This window comes from Lepidothrix coronata, unplaced genomic scaffold, assembly GCF_001604755.1.
Source record: "Lepidothrix coronata isolate B3197 unplaced genomic scaffold, Lepidothrix_coronata-1.0 Scaffold19, whole genome shotgun sequence".
In the NCBI taxonomy this organism is placed as follows: Eukaryota; Metazoa; Chordata; class Aves; order Passeriformes; family Pipridae; genus Lepidothrix; species Lepidothrix coronata.
This window is the reverse complement of record NW_016690199.1, coordinates 7,393,270-7,415,361: the sequence shown is the minus strand read 5'-3', so window position 1 is coordinate 7,415,361 and position 22,092 is coordinate 7,393,270. Positions and strand designations below refer to the sequence as shown.

At 46.1% G+C, this 22,092-nt stretch overlaps 1 protein-coding gene across 2 annotated transcripts in view; it reads right to left on the bottom strand.

The window, feature by feature from the left end:
- CCDC85C (coiled-coil domain containing 85C) overlaps positions 1-22,092 on the bottom strand; it is a 110,777-nt gene that overhangs the window by 6,431 nt on the left and 82,254 nt on the right. Inside the window, exons 3-4 of one of the 2 annotated variants that reach the window (XM_017807568.1) lie at positions 19,422-19,526; positions 5,571-5,666 (exon numbers count right to left, since the gene is read on the bottom strand). In XM_017807568.1, the coding sequence (XP_017663057.1) occupies positions 5,571-5,666; positions 19,422-19,526 (201 nt within the window). The remainder of the gene's footprint in view (positions 1-5,570; positions 5,667-19,421; positions 19,527-22,092) is intronic. The other variant, XM_017807569.1, reaches the window with a different exon arrangement.

Below are 22,092 nucleotides of genomic sequence, written 5' to 3'. Positions count from 1 at the left end.
CCAGAGCTGGCACATGAGTGCATTGCCTGCACACACCCCTCCACCCAGGATTGCAGACACAGCTACAGAGTAACACCAGCTGCTCAGTGAGTTCATCTGGTGCAAATACTGATGACCCCAGACTGCACCCACGGTGGTGATGCCAGGCACATGCCTGCAGCACCCTACCCACAGGAGACTCTAGGGGAATGAGGTATACTTTTCCCTCCTGCTCGTGACTATGGGGTTTTTCCCATTATATTCCTAAAATGAAAGCACTGCGAAAAAATGGAGACGTGGCTGTAAAGGACAGGAAACCCTTGAAAGGGAGCAAGAGAAGAATTTGAGACTCTCCAAGGGGGCTCCACTCTGTGGCTCAGAGGGCATCTCCACTGGGCACTCCCAGATCTTGGAAGAAGCAGGTTTCCTTGAAGAGGTAGAGAGGGGACAGCTGCAGTAGTGACATGCCAGAGTGACACATCCAGTGGTCATGTTGTGAGCTCCTGGATGCCACTCAGCCTGGTGGCTGGGCCACACCTGCAGATTTGCTTTGGGAAGACAAGTAAATGTGCTGTGAAAGCAGCTCAAAACACTGCAAAAAAATAGTGGAAAAATCCTGCCTGTGACTTATTATCTTAGATTTCAGCTTGGCAAAGTTTGGAAACAGAAGTGTGACTTTTAACCTCTTTGCCTCAAACAGCACTTGGAGACATGCTCTCTGGGCACTGATTCCCAGGCCACACAAGTCTGGTAAGATGCAGCAGGTCTATGTGGTTGTTGTGCCCCACCATGTGCTGCCCACACCCTGCACCTCTACAGCAGCTCAAGGGGGAGCCAGCCCTGGCCCGCCACATCCCACCTGGGGCACATACTATCCTGGCCACCTCCACAGAGCTCCTCCAGGGAGGTAGTGCCCAGCTGTGGCCAGGTGGTCCCTAGATTACAGAACAGAGGCTGGCTGGGGTTAAAGGCAGCCTTTACTTCCCACTGGAAACACACTGACCCAAAGAATACCTCTCCATCACGTCAGCATGCATTCAGAGAGCTCCTCTGGATGGGCATATTGCACAAGCTAGGCATAACTCAGTGCAGGACTGCCTCCAGATTTTACTGCTGCCTCTATATACCTCACCCAGGGTTTTGCCACTGGTGAGCAAGGTGGTCAACTCAGTGTGCAGGGTCAGAGCTCCTGGAATTACCCAACGCCATCAAATAGCACAGCACATGGTCTTATTCGCCACAACACATCCATATGCATGTGAAAATGTACGACACGTGTAGTTGTATGCACAAATATTCCTATACCTCCTAGGGAAGTACAGAGCTAGATGCAGTGGTAGGGTGGTTTCACTCTTTGCTGAGGTGTACAGCAAAGAAATGGGATGAATCCCATGAAATGGGATACCAGGGTAGATTATCCCCTGGTCTGCTTCAGCACAGCAATCTTGCTGTACTGGAACTGTGCTACAAACAAAAATAGGTCATTCTCCTAGGGCCCTTAACCCACTTGAGACCAATCTTTGCACATATAAGAATTATCTACATCCTTTCTAAGAGGAGAGGAAGGGCAAGAGGGATGCAAAAAGCATGTACGTGCTGACAAAGGGAGCATCTATATTTTGCTAAAGAGGAGGGAATTAATTATTGATTCAGCTGGACTCACACATTGAACTTGCTTGTCTGGAGTCTGTGTGCTTCCGATGCTGGCTGCAAAGCCAGCAGCCTGCAGAATCACATCCTGGCGTGGAGCGCCAGGGCTGCCTGGCTGGCAGCTCAGCACCAGCTGTGTCCACAGGGCAAGCGTCAAGGACAGCCATGGTCTAGGTTAGTTAAAGATCACATCAGCTCCAGCCTCTGCTTCACACAGCCATCCATCTTACAGGCACAGGAGTCTCAGTGGACTAAAATAAACTGGTTTTCTACTACTTGTGCTTAAACTAAAGCCACACTCCTTAGTCCATGAGGTGTGAAAAGGTAGCACAGTGTATTTCTTTCAGTAGAAATGTCTTTTAATAGTGTTAACCAGGCAGAGCTGGAGCTGAAAGTTGATCAGATGGAAGTTATGTTTGTACTTAATTTCCTAATCTCATTTACTCTGGAAACTATCCTGCTTCCCAGGCCCACCCCATGTCTGGGTAGGCCCTTTGTAAAGATGTGTTAGCATCTTGGGTATGGGAAAAAGGGATTCGGGGTGATAAAATTCAACAGCCTACCCTGGAAAGGCATGTTGGAAGAAAATGCACTCTGAAGACTGAAATCACCTCCTGAAGAAAGACAGGAAGGCCTTTTCTTAGTGCTGACCCAGCTTCAGCCATTCTTAGATCCTGCCAGGTGCCTCTTGGTCTGTTTAGAAGGAGCAGGTTAATGTTCCTCCAGTTACACCACTGGGGACTACGGACATACCTTCCCATCAGCTGTCTATGGCTCAGCTAAAGTTCCAGGACTGTGCATTCAGTGTGGGTCTAAGAAACTGGGGTACATCCTCCTGTGATTTCTGATGTTTCCCAACCCAGGGAACTTTCTGAAGACAACATGCACCTTGCTCTCAATGAGCATGCTGGCTCATCTGGCTTTCTCCCTGCCAATACATAAAATAAGGAACATCTCAGGTGTTCTTTGTGACTGCACTGACCTCTGTGACCAAGGCAGTGTCACCTCAAAATCACCAGGTCCATCACATCCACCTCCTTTCTGACTTGTTGTACTGGCCCCACGTGGCCAAAATATAAACATATTTTAAAAACAAACCAACAATCAAAAAACCACCACCAAAGAGTCCGAATGACAGTAATAGCAGGTTGGAAGAGGAGTTGAAAGCTGAGGTACTCATTTCTGCGACAAAAAGCACTCTGGGATTGAGGAATGATTTCCAAAGGGTGCAAACCTCACTGATTTTGTTGATTCATAAGTCAGCTGAACAAAGCACTGGGGAACACAGCATCCTACTTCAACAGTGGAACAGTCCATATGACCTGCTAGGATTTTTCCCTAGTTTTGGAAGGCTAAATCCTACCTTACCCATGATTAGTGGGAGTGATGATCACCTGCTTGATGGCTCTGTGAGCATGGAAGAGGTCCAGGCTGCTGCTGTGAGGGCAGCTGGGTTATAGGCTAAATGTCGTTCTCTTACATTTGTCTCCTCCTCACCTCCTCATGTCTTTAGCAGGTTTGCTCAGTTCCTAAGAAAAGTGCTTTGATGTTCAGTGAGATACTGAGCTGTAGCATATGTACCTTTTATTCTTCTTAGCAAAAACAGCTGTTAGAAGTGCCAACCTGTCATCTTGCTCCTTATTTAGTAGGTGCAAACAAACAAAACTATTTCAGAAGCAAAAATAAAGAAAACCCTAAACATGCTCAAGGAAGAACTTATGGTAAATTGCAGGCAATGCTTCAGCCACATAGATAGCATTCAGCTGCTGGAAAATCCCAAGGAAAAAGTCTGGGGTACATTACATAGGTGGGTGCAGACAGAAGCAATCCAGAAGCCCTGCAAATCCATGTGGAGTGCACAGTCCCTCAGTGACCTTTGTGCGGGCACAGAGCCGCGTCCTGGCGGCCACATCACTTCTGGACAGACTTGCATGCAAGCATCCCACAAGACAAATGAAGCCAACTTCACAGAATCACAGAATAATAGAATGGTTTGGTATGGATGCCATTCACTAGATCAGGTTGCTCAGGGCCCCCCATCCAGCCTGGCCTTGAACACTTGCAGGGATGGAGCATCCACAACTTTTCTGGGCAACCTGTTCCAGTGCTTCACCATCCTTTGAGTTAATTAATGTCTTCCCAACATCTAATCTAAACCTGCCCTCTTTCAGTTTAAAACCATTGCCCCTTGTCCTGTCATTACCTGACCTAAAAGTCCCTCTCCCTCTTTTTTTATAAGCCCCCTTTATAGTACTGGAAGGTGCTATAAGGTCTCCCTGGAGCCTTCTCTTCTCCAGGCTGAATAACTCGAGCTTCCTCAGCCTGTCTTCATAGGAGAGGTGCTGCATTCCTCTGATCATCTTCGTGGTCCTTCCATCTCTCCTTGCCTTTCCTTACAGTAAGGAGCTAACCTGCTAGAGCCATAAGGACTTCCTTTCACAGCCAAGAAGGGCTTTCCCTATTATCCGATGTGGTATAGCCAAAGCACAAAGTCTCATTTGTAGGCTGCTTTCTTCTCCTCCTCAAGGGAAGGTCATATCACAGGAGGTGAGGGTCTAAGCTAGTAGACCAGCTAGGTCTAAGCTAGTAGACCAGCTACATGACAGGGCTGGCACAGGAAAAACTGCCCAGTTCTGCAGGGTGCAACTAAGACCCACTCCACATGCTACAGCATGCTATGGCAAAAAAACCAATCTGCAGCTGGAGACCACCAGCTCACCACATTTCACTGTGCCACAAGGGAGAAGAAGAGATTCAGACCATGACCAGTTTCCTCAGTCTTTTCAGTTTTCAGATGATCCTTGGAAATGGGCCATAGGATGAAAAACTAAATGCCTTCTCATCCCTCCACACTGACCTGCAGGAGAATTTCCTCCTCACTTCAATTGTGAGAATATTTTTAACCTCAAGTCAATGAGCAGGACACATCACGTGAGCTCATTTATGCCCCATGAGATGTGACTGCTATTTCACCTGCTTCCTGACTCAAGCCATGGCACTTGAAGACAGACAAATTTACCCCACTGGCCAAATTATGAAATTGCAGAGAATTTCATCCAGCTCTTTCTAGGAATCAACAAAGCTCTGAAGTAGAGGGATTAATAATACATGAAAACAACCAGTCATCCAACTTCATTTCAATTCCTTTATATGAGTCATTGCACCAGACCTTCCAAACCTAATTTTCAGTTTCCAAGAATCTTCCTCATTAATTTCCAATCCTTTCCATAAGCTTATCAAACTGCATCTTAAAACCATTTATGTTTCTTGCCCTTACTAATAAATTCAGTCCTGTAATTCCTAAAGCGAATAAGAACCTAATTTCTCCCCAGAATATGATCATAATCAATTTATAAGTATTTGATCTTATAATTTAAAAACATTGCCAACTCTGCTTAATACTATCCCTCACCACCACCTCACCAAATGCAATGAAGAGCAGGAACAGAAAGGTACAAACCCCACAGTTTGGGAAGAAAAAGCCCACAGCAGTAGTCTGGACTGCATCAGGGCTTGGATGACTAAATGTAATAAAAAACAAATTAGTACAAAGTGTCAGAAAAACAAAGGTATCACATGAGTTTGCAACGCTGTGCAAGCCATCAGGCATCAGCATTTAGTTCACTACTGTCACTTCAGAGACTCAGTTTATGAAGGACTGATAAAAAGAAAGGGTAACCAGCACCTTCAGCATCAGAAGCCTTTGTTGGAGGCTTCTCACCTCCAAAAAATAGCTGTGCATAATCTTGCTTAGCTCTGCAACTATTTGAAGCAATGATTATTCATCATGATACAGGTGCTGGTTACCAATAATCTGCCTGAGTACTAACTTTCCATTTTCAGTTGTTTCCACAAGAAGAGCAAATGCCCAGTTCTGCCACTCAGCTTTTTGCACCACCTGGCACTGCACTGCCTGGTTGTGGGGGTCTGCACAGCCTTACCTTCATAGCATGCACCACAGCCTCTGGCTTCTGACCAACAGGGACATACCCTGTTGCAGGAGAAGATGCAAGATCAGATGTCATGCGACCCGGTCCCTGTTGAAATAAGAAAAGATATGCTTTAATTTTTTAATATCCAAAAAATTTGAGCACTGGTTTGTCTCAAATTCAATCCCCTTCATCTACCTGCAAAGACAAAAGACACCATCACCCCTTCCTCACAAGCCACTTGATTTAATGCCACTTAAGCGTACCATCACTCAGTCTAGATGTATTCAGGCAGGAGATCACCCTGGTTTAAAGCTAAATTGATTCAAGAAACATTTTTTTTGCTCCCTTAGGATAACTTTGTACAAGGACAAGATCAAACACTAGTCATCCTTCTAGACAAGGGAGTAAGGCAAACAAGATGATTTTCCAGCTTAAAACAGTCATTTCTAAGAAGCTGCATTTATGAAAGAAACAGTTGGCATAACTTCATTGCTTCTCTGGCAACGTTTTCCCATGGACATCAAGTACCAATCTTCAGCTACAGAGAAAATTGTGAAAGCAACCTTAAAACAAGCAGATGTCCAAACCTAATGTTGGTTGGGTTTGTTTCCAAAATGCTGGCCAGTCCTCCTGCATGAAGGGTCCCATTGGGAAAGATGCCGAAATTACATTCTACAAAAGATTTCTTGCTGTCCAACCAGCCTTGTAAGCACTTTTCATAGGGCTTTCCTTTTTTTACAGGCATCCAGTTTGGATTATGAGAGACACAATATCTTTATTCAATGAGATGCACCCTGCCTGTCCCTAATATTTTTGCATTGCTTTGTAGCACTGGGAGAAATCAACAATGAAGTCATTGACCAAACTTGTATTTAGTCTTCACATCCTTTAGGAAACACAAAGAATTATTATACTTGGGGGCCTCCGAAAGCAAATTAGGATGGCAGAGCGGCATGTAGCACCATCCCAGGAATGCTTTCACATACAACACACGAGACACTCAATTCTCGTCTTTTCCCTGTTTAAAAACACAGCATGTTTTATGCTTTGTCTCATCATTTTGCCTTCTATGCAAGCTAGCTATGCCAGAAGAATCATAGAATAATAGAATCATAGAATGGTTTGAGTTGGAAGGCACCTTAAAGGTCATCTAGTTCCACCCCCCCTGCCATGGGCATGGATGCCATTCACAAGATCAGGTTGCTCAGGGCCCCATCCAGCCTGGCCTTGAACACTTGCAGGGAAGGGATGGAGCATCCACAACTGCTCTAAGCAACCTGTTCCAGCGCCTCACCACCCTCACAGTAAAGGAGGACCAATGGAGGGGCACTTCATCACCTCTCATTCTTCCAAATGTTTTAAGTTGTAGGGGCCTTTTTACCAATAAAAGTGTTTGTGTGCATATATTAAAGAAAAATATGGGCTAATCCATTAGGCTACAGACAAAAGGGCATGGAGCCTTTCAAGCCCTGGCCACTGATCTGTGCTTAACCCACATCATGACCAACAGTCATTTACTCATAATAGCAAACTTCATGAACTGATTTGCTGGTGATATAAAAACTTCCTTCTGAAAGGAAGGCATCTCAGAAAAAGGAAAGTTAGACTTACTAATCCCACAATAATTCTCCAAGGTTATTTAACAGATTGGGAAAGCAGAGAAACCCAGAGACGCTCACATGGTTCTGGACCTGCTGGCAGAGGGTTACAGCTTGTTGGAGCTGTGCCCACCTGGGGACATGTCCTCAGCAACCCCATCCATAACATCACACAGAAAAGGCAGAGGCTGGGGACAGAGCACTAAGGGCTGGATCCAGCCAGTCCACAACTGGCTGCAACTTAAGACTGCAAAATGGGTTAAAAATTTCTCATAGGGCTGGTAAATGCAACAGAGTCCTTTCAGAATCAGCATCTCACAGAGGTCAAAGACAACAATACAGGTGTAATTACTCTGATTTCACCGTGAAAGCTGCTTTCTTTCCAACAATGACCAGAATCAGGACAACTGAAAGCAGAATATTCATGAGTTTGTGGCCACCATGGATACTTGATATGGATCTTCCCCCATGGCCCTTTTCAGAAGTATCACAGGAAATACCAAGGAAAGGTCTAACATCCAATATTTCTTCAGAGTTGAGAGTAATTTGACAAAGTAAAAGGAATTCTGTTGGATACTGCTGTTGACAACATTTTAAATACAGTTTTCTGGCCAAACCAGAGTAGATCAGAAAGTCTCCTGTATGACAGGCAGCACTAGCTTCTCCTCACAGAATTGAAGTCACTAATGAGCTACAAAGCACTTCTATGATCGCAATCGCTCTCAAAATTATTACAGAATACAAATGAAACCAGAATGATTAGAGAGAAATGTTTTCTAAAGAGCTTGATCATACCTAACCAATCACCATACTGACAAGATAAAAGTAATCCTTGCAAGCACAGTGATGCACTGGATATATTGTATCACACAAAAAACATTCAAAGGGTCACCCTTCTTCTCAGACAAGTGGTTGAAATCACACAAGGCCAATCAATTGAGCAGCCTGTGAACACAGGTAGAGGATTTGACTGAAGAAGGGAAAAATAATGTTAAAGAATGAAGGATGCAGCAAAAGAGGTAGACCCAAAACTTGCAGTCAAAGTGACAGATTACTTCATTTCTAAAATAGGCATGATCCTTGATCCTTAGCTTGGAAGCCAAAACCCCCAGCCAACTGAAACAGATGTCCAAATTGCTGAGTGCAGTCGTCAGCAATGGCAAGTGCACCACACAGCCATGCCACTGCCTGCTGTGCCCCAAGCCACAGAGACCTCACCACCATGCCAGGCTGTTGCTACAAAAGGCCAAACATGCACACAAAGAAAATGGGGGAGCAAGCAAGGATCTCACCAACATTCCTGCTCTTTGCAACTGTAGGATGCAACCAGAAAAAGCAACCACCTTGCTAAGGCTGGCTTAATATTTATGACTGCACTTAGTGTTTTTGTGCAGCTGCGCCCTTAGGAAAGGCTCTTTCTGGAGACACAAGGAGCTGGCATTTTTTAAAGGGGGTTGGTGCTTCATTCCCACTGATTTCAGTGTGGTCCACAAAAAAAAAAGCTTCAGCCAGACTCCTATCAGCTTCCTGCACAGTGGCACACATAAAGGAGGCCAGAACAGACAGGACTGCAGTCAGCAAGGAAAGAAATGACAACATATCCAGCAGGATGCACGGCCAGCCTTTGGAGGACGGAGGAGAGGAAAATGGGCAGAGTTCACCGATACTGTTAGCTGAAGGGGAGGAAATGGAAGGAATTGGAGATAAGGTCAAGGTTACTATACTGGAAAGCTGCCAACACTGGGAGAAGGGAGGGAATGGGAAGAAAGAGGAGGATGTGTATTTTGCCCAGCAGGAAACCAGCTGAGGTGAAACTCAGGGGAGAGGGAACCAGAGATCAGAGATATGAGATTGGAAGAAGAGCAGGAGGGCAGGGGAAATCTCGAGAAGTCAGCATTAAGGCAATAGGTGAAATTGCACAGATGGAGGGGATTCCTCATGCCTAAAACAGATGCATTTGGAAACTGGGTAAGAATTACCACAGCTGCACCCCAGCACTCTAACTCAGTTAATCTGAAGACATCCATCACTGCAGAAACCCATGCCCTTCCTGTTCCCTATAGCTGACATTTTCACAGCCATGGGAACACAACTGACTCAGCACCCTGACAGACAATAATAGCAAGGTTAATCTGGTTACATCCCAAGAAGAAGAAACTGTCCATATAGGCAAAAAGCAATATGGTGGGTTTGGGGGCATGCATCAGTCTCAGTTTCCTCTCCCTGTCTGGTTATCTCAAAGACACCATCTTTGTATGGACATATGGCTTTTCCACTTGCTAGGTTTTCACAGTGTTTGGTAGCTCAGAGATGGTTCAGTCTTCAACTTCAGACATGTGGCTGAGGCACCACACAATTATATAAATGAATGGTGCTACAAGACAGCTCAGAAATCACCAAAGAGGATGCCATTAAAATTTATAATAAAGTTGTTGAGAAATAGCATACCCCTTTCTGCTTCAGCCACAACCACAGCCACCCCACTAAAAAGAAGAGCTGCTCAGTGGTGAGATCACCAGTCTAATTTAGGTGGGGGGAGGGGAGGCGTCCAGGTCAGGACTCTGAGCTCCAAAGCACTTGGAGCAAGCACCTGTCTTCCCTATGCACAGGGTTTGTTGACCACTGCACCCTCAAGGCCCAAAGATACTTCTCCAAGATACATTTTAAGTAGCAAAAGTCCTAGGGAAGCAGAGGCTTGGAGCCCTGTGTGACCCATCCAATGCTTCTTTGGCAAGCTGGTGCTTTTGCTTCTCTGCAGATCACTGTGGCTGTTCAGAACGTTCAAGACTGTTGTAGCATGGATCTCTGATAAGTTCAGCCCTGGAAACAACAGCCCTATCTCTGCTGCCAGGATGATTCTGGGACTGCAGTGTCCTGAGAGGATCCTGGTAAAGCTTTTTGCATCCCTCATGGGAGGCCAGTGCCAAGTACCCCCATATTCAGGCCCCCTCCCACTGGGGAAACAGCAACAAGAGCTATTCCTTTGTGACCTCTGTGCAGACAGCAGTATTGAAGCACCACTGAACACATTCCCCTTTCAGCCCTTGCCTGCTCCTCCATTTCAAGCACATCAGTGCCAAATATTTGGTGGTATTAGTGATGGGACCAATGCACTTCTCAGAGCTTACTGTTCCCACACGCCATCAGTCCCCTCCCCATTCCACCAACCCCATATTGTGCACGCCCAAACCACAAATCCATCAGAGAAACTAAATTCTGTTCCAGACCCTCCCAGAAACCTCTCACTGGAGCCTACTGGGCTTGTGGTTCAGCCTCCAAGTCTGTAAGGAGATTCACAGTCCAGCTGTATCACTGACTAAGAAAAGAGAGAGAACCTCTGCAGATTCTTATGCCAGAGCATTCTTGAAGCTATATGCTACACACAGGGGTAAGTTCCCCAGTTCTCTATTGCTAGAATGATGTTTGATCCGCTGACAGCCTCCAATCCAAAGCAGAAAACAAAGCAAATCAAATTAGCCCCATTCACTGCCCCAGCCAAGAACCCAAAGTTTATCAGCAAAGTAACAGTGCTAATGTTAGAAAGGAAATCCAAAGACCACAAATACTGCCAGTGATCCTTTTTAGTCTGACACCAAAAAATGAAGAGCAGAGGCCTCAACTTGCAGCTGCTGGAAAACGTCTTGCTGTACCAAGCCACAGTGTCGTTACCAGTGTCTAAGACCAAGTTGCCTAATGAGTCCTTGCTGGCTCTCTCTGGTTGCATGGGATATGGTCCAGCACAGATGTGACAAGCACTGCCATCAATACTCCCTTCCTATGTGTCTGGAGGAACAAAATTAATAAGAGTCTTTGTAATAGGGCACACTGCAAAGTCCTGATAATGACACACCTCCACAGAGGTAAAGTAAGGCTTAATAACAGTGGGAATGCTTCGGAACCCAAGAAGAAAAGAGCCTAACTAGGGACGACAGGTGTCTGCTCTTTTAGGGGTTTTGAATCGGAAACCTAAAAAAGAACAAAGAAATTGTGATAAACAATTTCTCCTTCATTCCTCCAGGGACCTGAAAAGACATGAGACCTTGGTCCTGCCATCAGTTTTCAATCACCTTCTGCTCAATTATATTCTATCTTTTAATGACACCCTCTCCTATCTCAGCTCCAAGAGAGCTATTTTTGATCTGCAGAAAGGCTGCAAAAACTAAGTTTCAAAACCCAGAGGAGAACGTCATGCCGATTTTACTTCAGCTAACAGGCACAGCCCAGGTACTGAGGATGCTTCAGACCAACGTGGAGCATACAAGCAAATGTTAATGCTTCGGAACCTCACGTCATCTCCTTGCCTTCTATAAATGTTTGTCTACCATTTCAAAAAATAAGCAGATATTTAGAATTCAAACCTGATTAAATAAGCCACACTTTTCTAATGGCATACCTCAGACAACATTAAAGCTTAATGGAGTCATATCAGACACTGTGAAGTTTTTATTGCCAAGACAGAACACAGAAAATTACATTACATCAGGCACTGCCAGACAACTCACAATAAAGTTCCCAGGCACATCTATTTATCTCACAGTGGTTTTGTTTGCCGCCTGCATACCCAGGTTTGAATTATACTTGGACCCTTCCTTAGCACCTGTCACCATCCAGGTGTTTTACGTAAATAGAAATGTCAATGCCACTCTGCAAATTAGGAACTGTTAAGGGACAAGCAGGAGGCAGTAACATGCTGACAGTTCATGGAAAGTGGGTGGCAGAGCTGGATAGCGCCATGGAAAGGGGCCATGTCTGGCACCCAAGTCCCGGTGCGCTGACAGAATGGGGGGCCCAGCACATTTTGTTTTTTTGAATAGTGCATGTGGCTACAAGTTTAAGGAAGCACCTGGAGCAGCTCCAGCCAGACATTGCTGGGGGCAGATGGGAAAAACTGGCAGCAAAATCAAGGACTGAGAGCACAAGGCCACTCTGGCATGGGAGAAGGAACGCACCAAAACCCTGAAGCATGATGTCCCCATCAGAAAAGCAGCACAGCAGCACCAAAGGCAAGCACTGGGCTCACACAGACTGATGGTCCATTCAGAAAGAGGTATCTCCCTTCACACAGAGATGAGTGGCATTTCTGGGCAGTCACACACAAAAAATATCTCCTATTACCACCAGCCTGAGAAATTCCCTGGGCCCCACAAAGGCAGATCAAACCCCCTCATTGTTTTGCAGCCCGGGCCACATTTCCTGTCCTCCGTTGCCTTGCAGCTGCAGAGGGTTGATGTCTGAAACAAAGCACCGGTGCCGCGCGGCGCTGAAGTGTGACATGACTCCGGGCTGACATTTCGCCCTCCCTCCCTTCAGAGTCCCTTTCCTCTCTGTTCCATCTTTGCATACCCGTGGCAGCTCTGCCATTGCCACCATGAGTGGTGCTCCTGAAGGGGTCCAGCTCCTCTCACAGTCCTGCAGGGACAAGGCTCCCTGATGGCACCCTGGCAGCAGCCCCAGGGCTCCTTGCTGGCTACGAGAAGATTTCCTGGAGGCACAAAGAAGCGTCGGCTCCTCTGCAAATCACACCATGCAAAGAACAGCCTTTTTGCCACCCTGCTGCAGAGATGCCAGACGTCTGATATCTGAGCATGGGACACCATCACGAGAGCCAGGGAGCACCCAGGTCCTTTTTGTGTCCTGCCTGCCTTGCAGATGATCCAAAGAGATGATGACACTTGGTTATTGTTATTCCATGCCTACTGTGCAGAAAGCCTGCCAGCATCCAGCTCAAAACAAACCACCAGCTCCCTTCTTGTGGGTTTAAATGGCTGCACAGCCCTACATTCCCAAAGACACAGTGGGCTGCCTTGCAGCTGTGAGCACTTGACACTGTGCCACCCTGCCACCAGGCACACCAGAAGAAACATGTGGAAGATCCCACAGACAGCTGCAGCTGCCCAGCACAACATAGGTCCCAGCCACCAATGGGAGTGAGTGCAGAGCCATCAGCAGTCTGTATTAGCATCTTCCCTATCAAATCAAGGGACTTTATTGCAGATGCTAATCTCCTTTGGCATTACTTAATTTGCTGCCTTTAATCGTAGAGAGCAGCTGGTCATGTAAACATTCAAATTTCATGAATTAACTGCTGGGTCCACACAGGAGGCAGACAGAGCCAGTCTGCATAGCTCAGCCACCTCCTGCATCATCGTGGTCTTCCTGCATGTCTGCTTAAGTAAGAAAAAGGGCTTACATGGCACTTTCTGATTAATAATGAAAAAAATTAACTGTTTCATTACTTTCTCAGCACAAACATCATGGACACCTGACAAAAGAATAGCCCTTCTCCCCAGCAGGCATGTATGGGCTGTGCTAGGGCACTGAAGGGAAAGGAAGATTTCAGGGACTGTCCCAAGCAGAAAACAAAGTCAGGACATTGTTTGCAACTGGATGTCATTACAAACAGGAAGGGTGTCTTTTCTCAGTACCACACACTCACAGAAGATCTCGGCTCCAGGCTCGGGAGAATCCTTGGTGCATGCACAGCTGGTGAGCCAGCTTCCTCCAGCACTGGCAGGGGAGAAGAGGGCGGCCACTGTATGGGTTGGTAACAGCCCCGGGGAGCTGGGGCAGGTGCACACTGGTAAAACACCCCACCAGCAGCTTCAGCTGCCCCCTCAGACGGTGAAATTATTGCCAAAATGACATATTCAGAGCAGTTGCAGCCCATAACTACCTGACACAAGTGAACAGAACAAGAACAAGTCTGTCCGGACAAAGCAAGCCCACGTTGTACCAGCAGACAAGTGCACTAACTCTGACTGACTCACAGGGGCACTGTCAGCGTAAGGATTTTGAGAGGTGCTACTTCTTTTAATAAAAGAACATCAAGCAAGTTTGTTTTCAGAAGGAAACAGTGGATATTTTTAACACTTTCCTGATTTTGAAGCAAATGTGATTTGGGGATGGCCCAGGTGAAAGCCTCTGGGTGGGTAGAGGATGCATGCAGACACAGGAGGATACCTGCCCACACCTGTATTACCCTTCCGTGTTTCCATTTCAGCCTGGCTGCCCTCCCAGGCCTGGGGCAGAGCAAGGGTCTGCTGTGCCCCTGCCTCTTCCTTGACCTGTTTCCAGTCCCACACAAATGCATGTGACAAGTAAGCATGAGAACCTACAGCAGATCCTCAAAGCAGATGCATTTTTTTTGCCTCCTGTGGATATCTGTAAAGGCAGATTATGGATACAGTCTGTCAGTGCCTCTTTTGCTCATCAAATCCCCAAACTTTGTCTTTGGCAAACTTTGTACAGGTTGGCTGTCATGGGGAAAAAAGCAACCCGCCGCTCAGAGCCTCTGGAATAACAGCTGATGAAGGGCAGCTGCCTTCAAAAATGGACCAGCTTGTTCTCAGCTGCTGGTAATACACTCTGAAGCTTCTCAATAGCACTCCCCAGTCACAAATGGTGACAAACCTTTCATTTTACTTTCCCTTCCACAGCCACTGTTGCTGCAGCAGCAAATTAGCTGCCTTGAATTTCTCTCTTTGTCTGCTCAATAGCATCCTGGTGGTATCAATGAAGCTGGTGGGAAGGAGCTTCTGCCTTCTGCCATCATTGTTCCTCAATCATTGTTTCCCCCTGCCTAAAAAGGGACCATGGCCATCACCACTGTGGGAAGGTGAGAAACCAGCTTGGGGTCGTCCTCCAATGCACACTGGCAACACTCAGCTCACCTGACAGCCACAGAGATGGGGCACAGGGATAGGAGAAGGCAGGGGGACCATCAGAGCACTACACAGGATGGGCTTGGTGGAGCAACAGAAGGGGCTGAAGACATTTTGAGAGCCACAATGAGATGCTAAAGACACAAAGGCGGTCCTGGGGATGGCAGAGGCACCAACCAGCCCAGGGACTTCATGCAGCACTGACAGGGGCTGGGGGGTCCTTGCTGGCAGTGGAAGGGTTGCTGTGCTGTGCTGTGCTGTGCCTGGGGCCCTGCTAAGGTCCTTAGTGCACCAGGTGACTCTGCAGGGGCATCAATGCCTAGAGGGTTCCCCTGGCTCTTCTGAGTGCATCTCCTGGACACTGCAGTGGCAACAGTGTGGTGGTCTCTTGCCATTTCAAACTTGATTTTAAAAGTCAGGTTGGCTTTAAGAAGCTGATCCAGTTCATATTCCCGAGAGGGACAGATTTACTCCCACTGAGGGACCAGAAGGCTTGCTCTGGGTTCCCCATTGAAACCCAAGACCACGCTTCGGCCAGAGCCACGTCTTCCTGCCTATGCCAGGTTGGTGCAGGAGCCAGCTTGGTCCTTCCTCTGCGGGGGACTGAGAGGGAGATACCGAGTTACCTTCTCACTTTTCTTCTGCCTTGGCCTTGTATTGAAGAGGATGGAGACCATCATCTTTCCAGCCAAAAGGAAGAGATAGGATGGTCATTGGTTTAGCTACTATGTGCCCTCGTATCACCTCTCCTCATCACCACTCTCATAGGCTCAGCAGCCAGCCAGTGCTTCAGCCAAGGACTCTCGTCATCCCTTCCCACCCCATCTAATGGCTTCTCTTTACACCTACATACCACAAACATTTGGGTTTGTTTTTGCAATAGCATGTGTGCCATCTGGCACAACGGAACACACCTCCCCCGAGTATCTCCACAAGGCAGAGCTACAAAACACGGCTCGTTGTGACAGCATGGTGGGAATTAAGGGAAGGAGTTGGTGCTATAGCCAGGCAGTCAGAGGTGTCTCCCAGGCTTTGCATCCTGCACGAAATGCACACTGGAGAAAAATACAGAGATAGTGCCAGGAAGCCAGAGACTCAGCAGCCCTCTCAGTTGAGTGTTCTCCACTACATAACCACACTTCTGTTTCTCTGCACTTTCCTATGGATCTTGTTGTTTTTGAAGTAGCCCTAGGGAGGCAAAAGAAATTGTGACTCCCCAGTCTGGCCTCTAATCTAGACTCCTCAGAGACGCAGCTTTGAACATCCAAACGGAAATCTCACTTTTATCCAGAGATACTTACTGTAGTCCTCAGGAACATACAAACGCTGGGTATTGGCACCATCATCATTGTCTTCTCAAAAAGAGAGAGCTTTTCTCAGCTTTCACAGAGTGTATCTTCATATACTTTCCCCAGGCATTCCCAGCTCCAGACCCCAGATGAGCACAGGTCTCTTCCTCCAGCCACCACCTATAGCACCTGCAGACACATCCTCCTGCACCCAGACAGAGAACCACTAGGAACTCCTGCTCCTCAGCAAGGGAACGCTACAAACTCAGTACAACAACTTAAGGAAGGAGAAGGTGATGATTATTTTAACCTGTTGCTCAGGTTATTTTAACCTGCACACCTACAAACTCACACATTCACCAAAAGGTTGTCAAGGTCACTGCGTGTGACACAGAGGACAAGGGACACCCACTAGCAACTCCTAATGACAGCTCTGCATCCCTCCTCACTGACAGCAAAGAACTGGGTTCTGGGACACATTTTTCACATGCTTTAGGAGTCAGTGGTTACTACAGGCTGACCTTCATCTCAGCATCTTGGTTACTCACCCTCCATAAACCCTAGGAAAGCTGCTGCCTGCTGCCTCCTTTTCATCATTTTGAGCACATTATCTAATCCTTCCTCTTGGAACCACAGGAAGAACAATCATGGTGTAACACTGCTCCCGTTATCAGGGAACAAGTCTTCTAGGGATGAGCCATCTGTGCTGTGGCCTTATCACAGCACAGACCTCCCGGTCCTGACATAAACCACTCATCCTATGGTGTTTACCCATTTGTTTGCTGTCAGTCATGTCTTTGGCCATGAGCACAGGCTAAAGCACCCCTTGCTCCAGAATTCCTGCTGGTGTTTTTACACACACTTTTCCACCCGAACTCATTGCACACCAACCTTAGTACTTCCATTACAAATCTCTACAGTGGAATCAGCCTAGCCAGCTTGCTCTGCCCTTCTCAACCCAGGGAAATATAAGTCCCACAGGGAGCTTGTTGCCACCTCCTCTCGTGTCTGAGCCAAAGGAAATCACCCTCACCTCCCAGTGGACACAGGGAGCCTCTGATACACCATGAGATCGCTCTGGGTTGCAGTTCCCAGCGCTGGGGAGATCAACCAGTCTGCTATCAGTTCAAGCTAACATACATATCACACCTTCCCTTTCACAGACCAGGGTCTTGTAGGTTAGAACCAACCCCCAGGACTGCTTTCCCTGGATATTTGGTAACCACAGCAGACTACAGAGCAAATCTACAATTCACCCTTCCAGGATCCATTAGAAACGCCAAAGTGTGTCATTAACTGAGGTACGTCAGGGCCATGGAGAGCTGGAGTGATGCCAGCTTGTAAACTGTGTGACAGTGAGGGATGTGCTGAGGAACCTCCTCAAGGAGTTGCACAGGCAGTGACAATGATGAAACTCTGAATGGATGTGACAGCTTTGAAGCTGACATCAATTGTCCATCAGTCACCCGCATGAAGCTTGTGCAGGCACAGAGAGAAACGATTTCTCACAAACTTAGGCCTGCTGTCAATAAAAAAAAGCTGCAGAGAAACTCCAGTATGTCTCAATGTCCACTTCTGGGAGGTGCCCAAGACATTCAGACATCTGCATGAATTTGTGATCGTTGCCCTTCATCATAAAACCAATATATCATGTCAAGCCAAAAACCAAAGGGATTTTGATAGGAATAAGTAAATAAACAGCTATGTAAGTATCCCAGAGGATGTGGATTTGGATCCAAAGCTGGTTTTGTTTTTTCTCTACCATCTTCCCGCAAGGAAGGCAGAACACAGCCAGGGTGACAGATGAAGGTGAGTGTCACACAGCACCCAGGCCTCTCCATAAATGCCAGGTGCCACCTCTTCCTTGAGGAAGGAAAGAAAATAGGGACAAGTGGCCAGGAAGGGCTCCAGCAGGCAGCACCATCTGCTGCCAGCCCTCACAGAGCCCTGGTGAGCTGCGGGGGCTGATGCTCAGGCAGAAAACTCCTGCCAGCTCTCAGCCCCGGCACAGCTCCTCTGCAGAGAGCTGCTGGCTGTATCCCAGCCTGACTGACAAGATAAACATGAGTGTAGCACCACTTCTTGGGGCAACCAGCACAGGCTGACTCAGCGTTGCCTGCCTGGAAGCTGGAGATCAAAATCCTGAGCATAAGAGAAGCAAAGAAAACTCCCCAAAACTGTAAGGCTGGCACTGCCAGACAAACATCTTCAGGTTCATGTCTTTCTGCACTCTCTGCAAAGTCTCCTGTCTTTATACACGGGGCACAAAGTCAGAAAAGTGAATATTCATTTGGATGGTTTTATTCTCTTTTTTTGATTTGAAGCATTTGAATCATTTGGCTTGAAGTTTGCAGTTCAGCAGGGACAGAAAGGGGATCTGCTTTCATACTGGAGTTTTATTTACACAAACTTTCTTAAATTATTATTAAATTATTATTGCTCCCTTCTTTACTACTCTAATATATACACTAAATCTAAAGAATGACTTTTACCCAATCAAGCAGCCAACATACAACCAGCCTACAGTACCCACAGCTCTGCTGACCAGTGCCCCAGAAACAGGACAGGGAGGTTTTCCAGCTGTGCTGTCATCAGGCTTCTGTTCACATTCACAACACTCACAGCCCACTCCCACCAGGACTCTCTGACTGCACCTACGCTCTGCCTGCAATCTGGAAAACAATGTCACCAAGCAAATGCAGAGGCCCAAGCAGTGAAGGGAACATCTGGAAGGCAATCATCTGGCAGGGCTCGGGATCCTCAGCCATGCCTAGTACATGGTGCAGGAGGAGTCCTGTCACAGCAGCACAGTATCCATCTTCTGCAACAGGCTTTAATAGAGATTATTCTGTTGCTTGAGAAGAAGCAATGCAGGCAAATCTTAGGAAACATAAACCTCATCTGTGATACAGAAGAGCCTAAGAACTTATTTGCTAAAGCAACCCTGACCACACACTGCCAGACACCTGGCAAGCTTCATCCACAACCAGCTTTTTTACTTCAGGCCCGGGGCATTTACAAAGAAGCAGCTGCAGGTATAACAAGACTCACCCTAGCTTTAAAGATGCACAGCAGTGACTGTCAGTTGACTGAAAACCTACGCTGGGAAGTTAATGATCCAAATTCAGGTAAAGACCAATGTTCCAAGGGCTCCCCATCCTCCCAACAGCTGCAGGTATTAGCTGCACATTTGCACCACCAGTTTCAGGGTGAACTGACACCTGGAAGAGCTCCCCCATAATCTTCACACGCCCCTTCCACTTTCAGGGAAACCCACGGCTCTGTCTATATAGGTAAGGAAACTTCTCTTACATTTTGCAGGGCATCTTGATACTGTGGCAGTGATGAGAGCTGTGACTCAGAGTGGTACGGGGACAATCCTTTCCTCAGAGTCCTCAGGTCCCCCGTGCTGGACTGCTGCAAAGACAGGGACAGAAAACAGGACACTGTATCAATGACATAAAGGAAAGCTGTGCTGCTCCTGGCCCTGTCCTGGCTTTTCCCACGACCACTTCTGACCTGTTCTCATTACTTCTGCCTGCAACAACAGTGATAGTAAACACTGTAACAAAATGCTTTTTTCATGTCCAGACCTGGAGAAAACATCTGCAAGCAGCTGGAAGTGAACTGTTCAAGATCTATTCCATTAGGTGATACAGCAGGAAGGCATTTTTGTTTTACCTAAGTTCCTACACATTCATTAAAAACATTTGTTAGGATGCATATAAAAAAATATTTTTAAGATCTCAGATTAAATCAAAATCAGAAAAAAAATACATCAGGGGACATTTTTTAGATTGAGAGTTTGTAAACAATGCTACTATGATTCACCTAAACTTGCAAAACCTACCTTGATAGAAAGGGTTTCTTATTTGGTTACAAATTTGCCTGCAGCCACAGGTCTTTAGCAAAGTCAAATACATAAAGGTCATCTATATGACCCTAGAAACCAGGTAAATGCAATCAATAGTCTGCACTCAAAGGGAGAAGCAGCACTGGGTGTTAGGATGACTGAATAATCTCCCTGGGACAAAGTTTCTGCATTGTGTTGTTAGCTAGCTCAGTGATTTTGAAATGTGACAGTCCTAGAATGAGAAGAGTTTTTCATTTATAAAAGTACACTCACAAAAAGTCAATACTCAAGTAGCCAAAATCAAAGGTCTGGGAGAATATTCTTTCTTTATTACCAATAAACATCCTCATTAACTTTTCATATTTTTAAGAGTATCAAGTACTGCACTGTTCTCTACTTTAAAGCTACAAAATCATGACCTTTCAGATTTTTATGCTCCATTAAGACTTTCAACTTGCTTTTGCTGTAGAAATGATGTTTTCTACTTCAAAAGAACCAAAGAAAAATCATTGGTGCAATAAAATTTAACAGGAAATCTCATAAATCAGCTCAATTGTATAAAAAAATCCCTCAGTAACCCAAAGGCCCAAGCATAACTGAGACTTTAGGGACTGTGGCCGTGCACAGATCTCTGGAAATACTGAAAGTTCATTTACATTTCCTGCTCCAAGAGAAGAATTGGTGCAGTCAGAGTGGATAGGTCATTTTCTATCAGTGTCAGAAACATTTTCTTGTAGGTACATGGCCTGTTTAGCACACATTCATCTTTGGTTTTATTTCAAAATGTTGTTTTAATACGTTAAAACTTCTACAGTGACTCAGTGCTTACACAAACCTTCTGGAGCCCTCATCCTATCAACTTTCTTTTTATAAGCTGTAAGGAGAAGGGAAATTTTCAAGAAAGCCATCATGAGAAATGGATGCTAGTCCAGTATCATGCAATCTGCTGGGAAATGTTGTGTCTCACACGGAATCAAGCGATACAGAATGACTTCACCATATCAGATGTCTGGGATTCCCTTGAATTTACGAAGTGGCATCAGAGAAGATCTGGCCTATATTTCTTTCACATTTCACAATAGAGTCAGAGAGAGATCTGAAGGAGATAACTCCTTCTGAGGCCGAAAAGTGACTGCTGCAAAACTGAGTTGCCACCACTATTCCTGGGAGGTATTTCAAAGGAAGGTTAGCAGGTCACAAAGGAAGATGATGAGAAGATTCTTAATTTACTGGCGGTGTCCCAGGCATGTGATGTCTCTTGCTGGTTATCCTGAAAGAAATTTACCTTGCCTGGTTTTCCTTCCACTGCCCTGCTATGCACAACCTCTTCTTCACTACTGTGTGGCATGGGGACACAGCAACCTCCTGGAGAGGTCCTGACAGTCTGCTACCCATTCATTTAGGTTGTCAGCTCAGGAGCTCGTGCACCTTTCTCTGATATCCATGATGAAGGGGTATTTGCACAGCCAAGGCAAAAGCAGAATAAAACAGCAGAGTAAAAATGTGAGGCTATAGCTTTGTGATGGAGACCCAAAGGTTGCAGATCTCCTCAAAGGCTCCGCTCCAGAAGGGCAGGTGCTGCCTCAACAGTGTCTGGAGGCTCTGGATTGCTCAGACTTATGCAAAGCACACAGACCTGCAAGATGCACAATACTTATGGGGCAGCAGGAGTATAGAAACAGGCCCAAGAAAGAGAGATTTGGTAAACATTTGTTTGCATCCCAGAAACTTGCTCTCTTGCCCCCAGCTCTGAATGGGTTGGTCTACATTCAGTGCACCACATGTTTCATCACTCTACAGCTTGTCCTCATAGAAAGTCAAAACACTTTGTCCACCAAAGGAAGGAAGGCAACAAAACCCAAACCTAGTCAACATGCAATATCACATTATTGTGCCTAAAAATATGCTAGTTTAAATTGATTTAATTAACTGCCCTATGCTCCTGCCTGGAGCAAAAATCTGCATTAATTTCAATTTGTCTTAAATTGGTTGAAATTGTGTTGGTAAATACACAGATACAGTCAAAACTCTGCTCTAACAAGTGTTTATAATGGATTAGTTCTATTGCTTTTTTAAAGCAAATCCCTTTTAAGGCAGTGCACTAGTGTGTGACAAAACTATTGTTAGGTT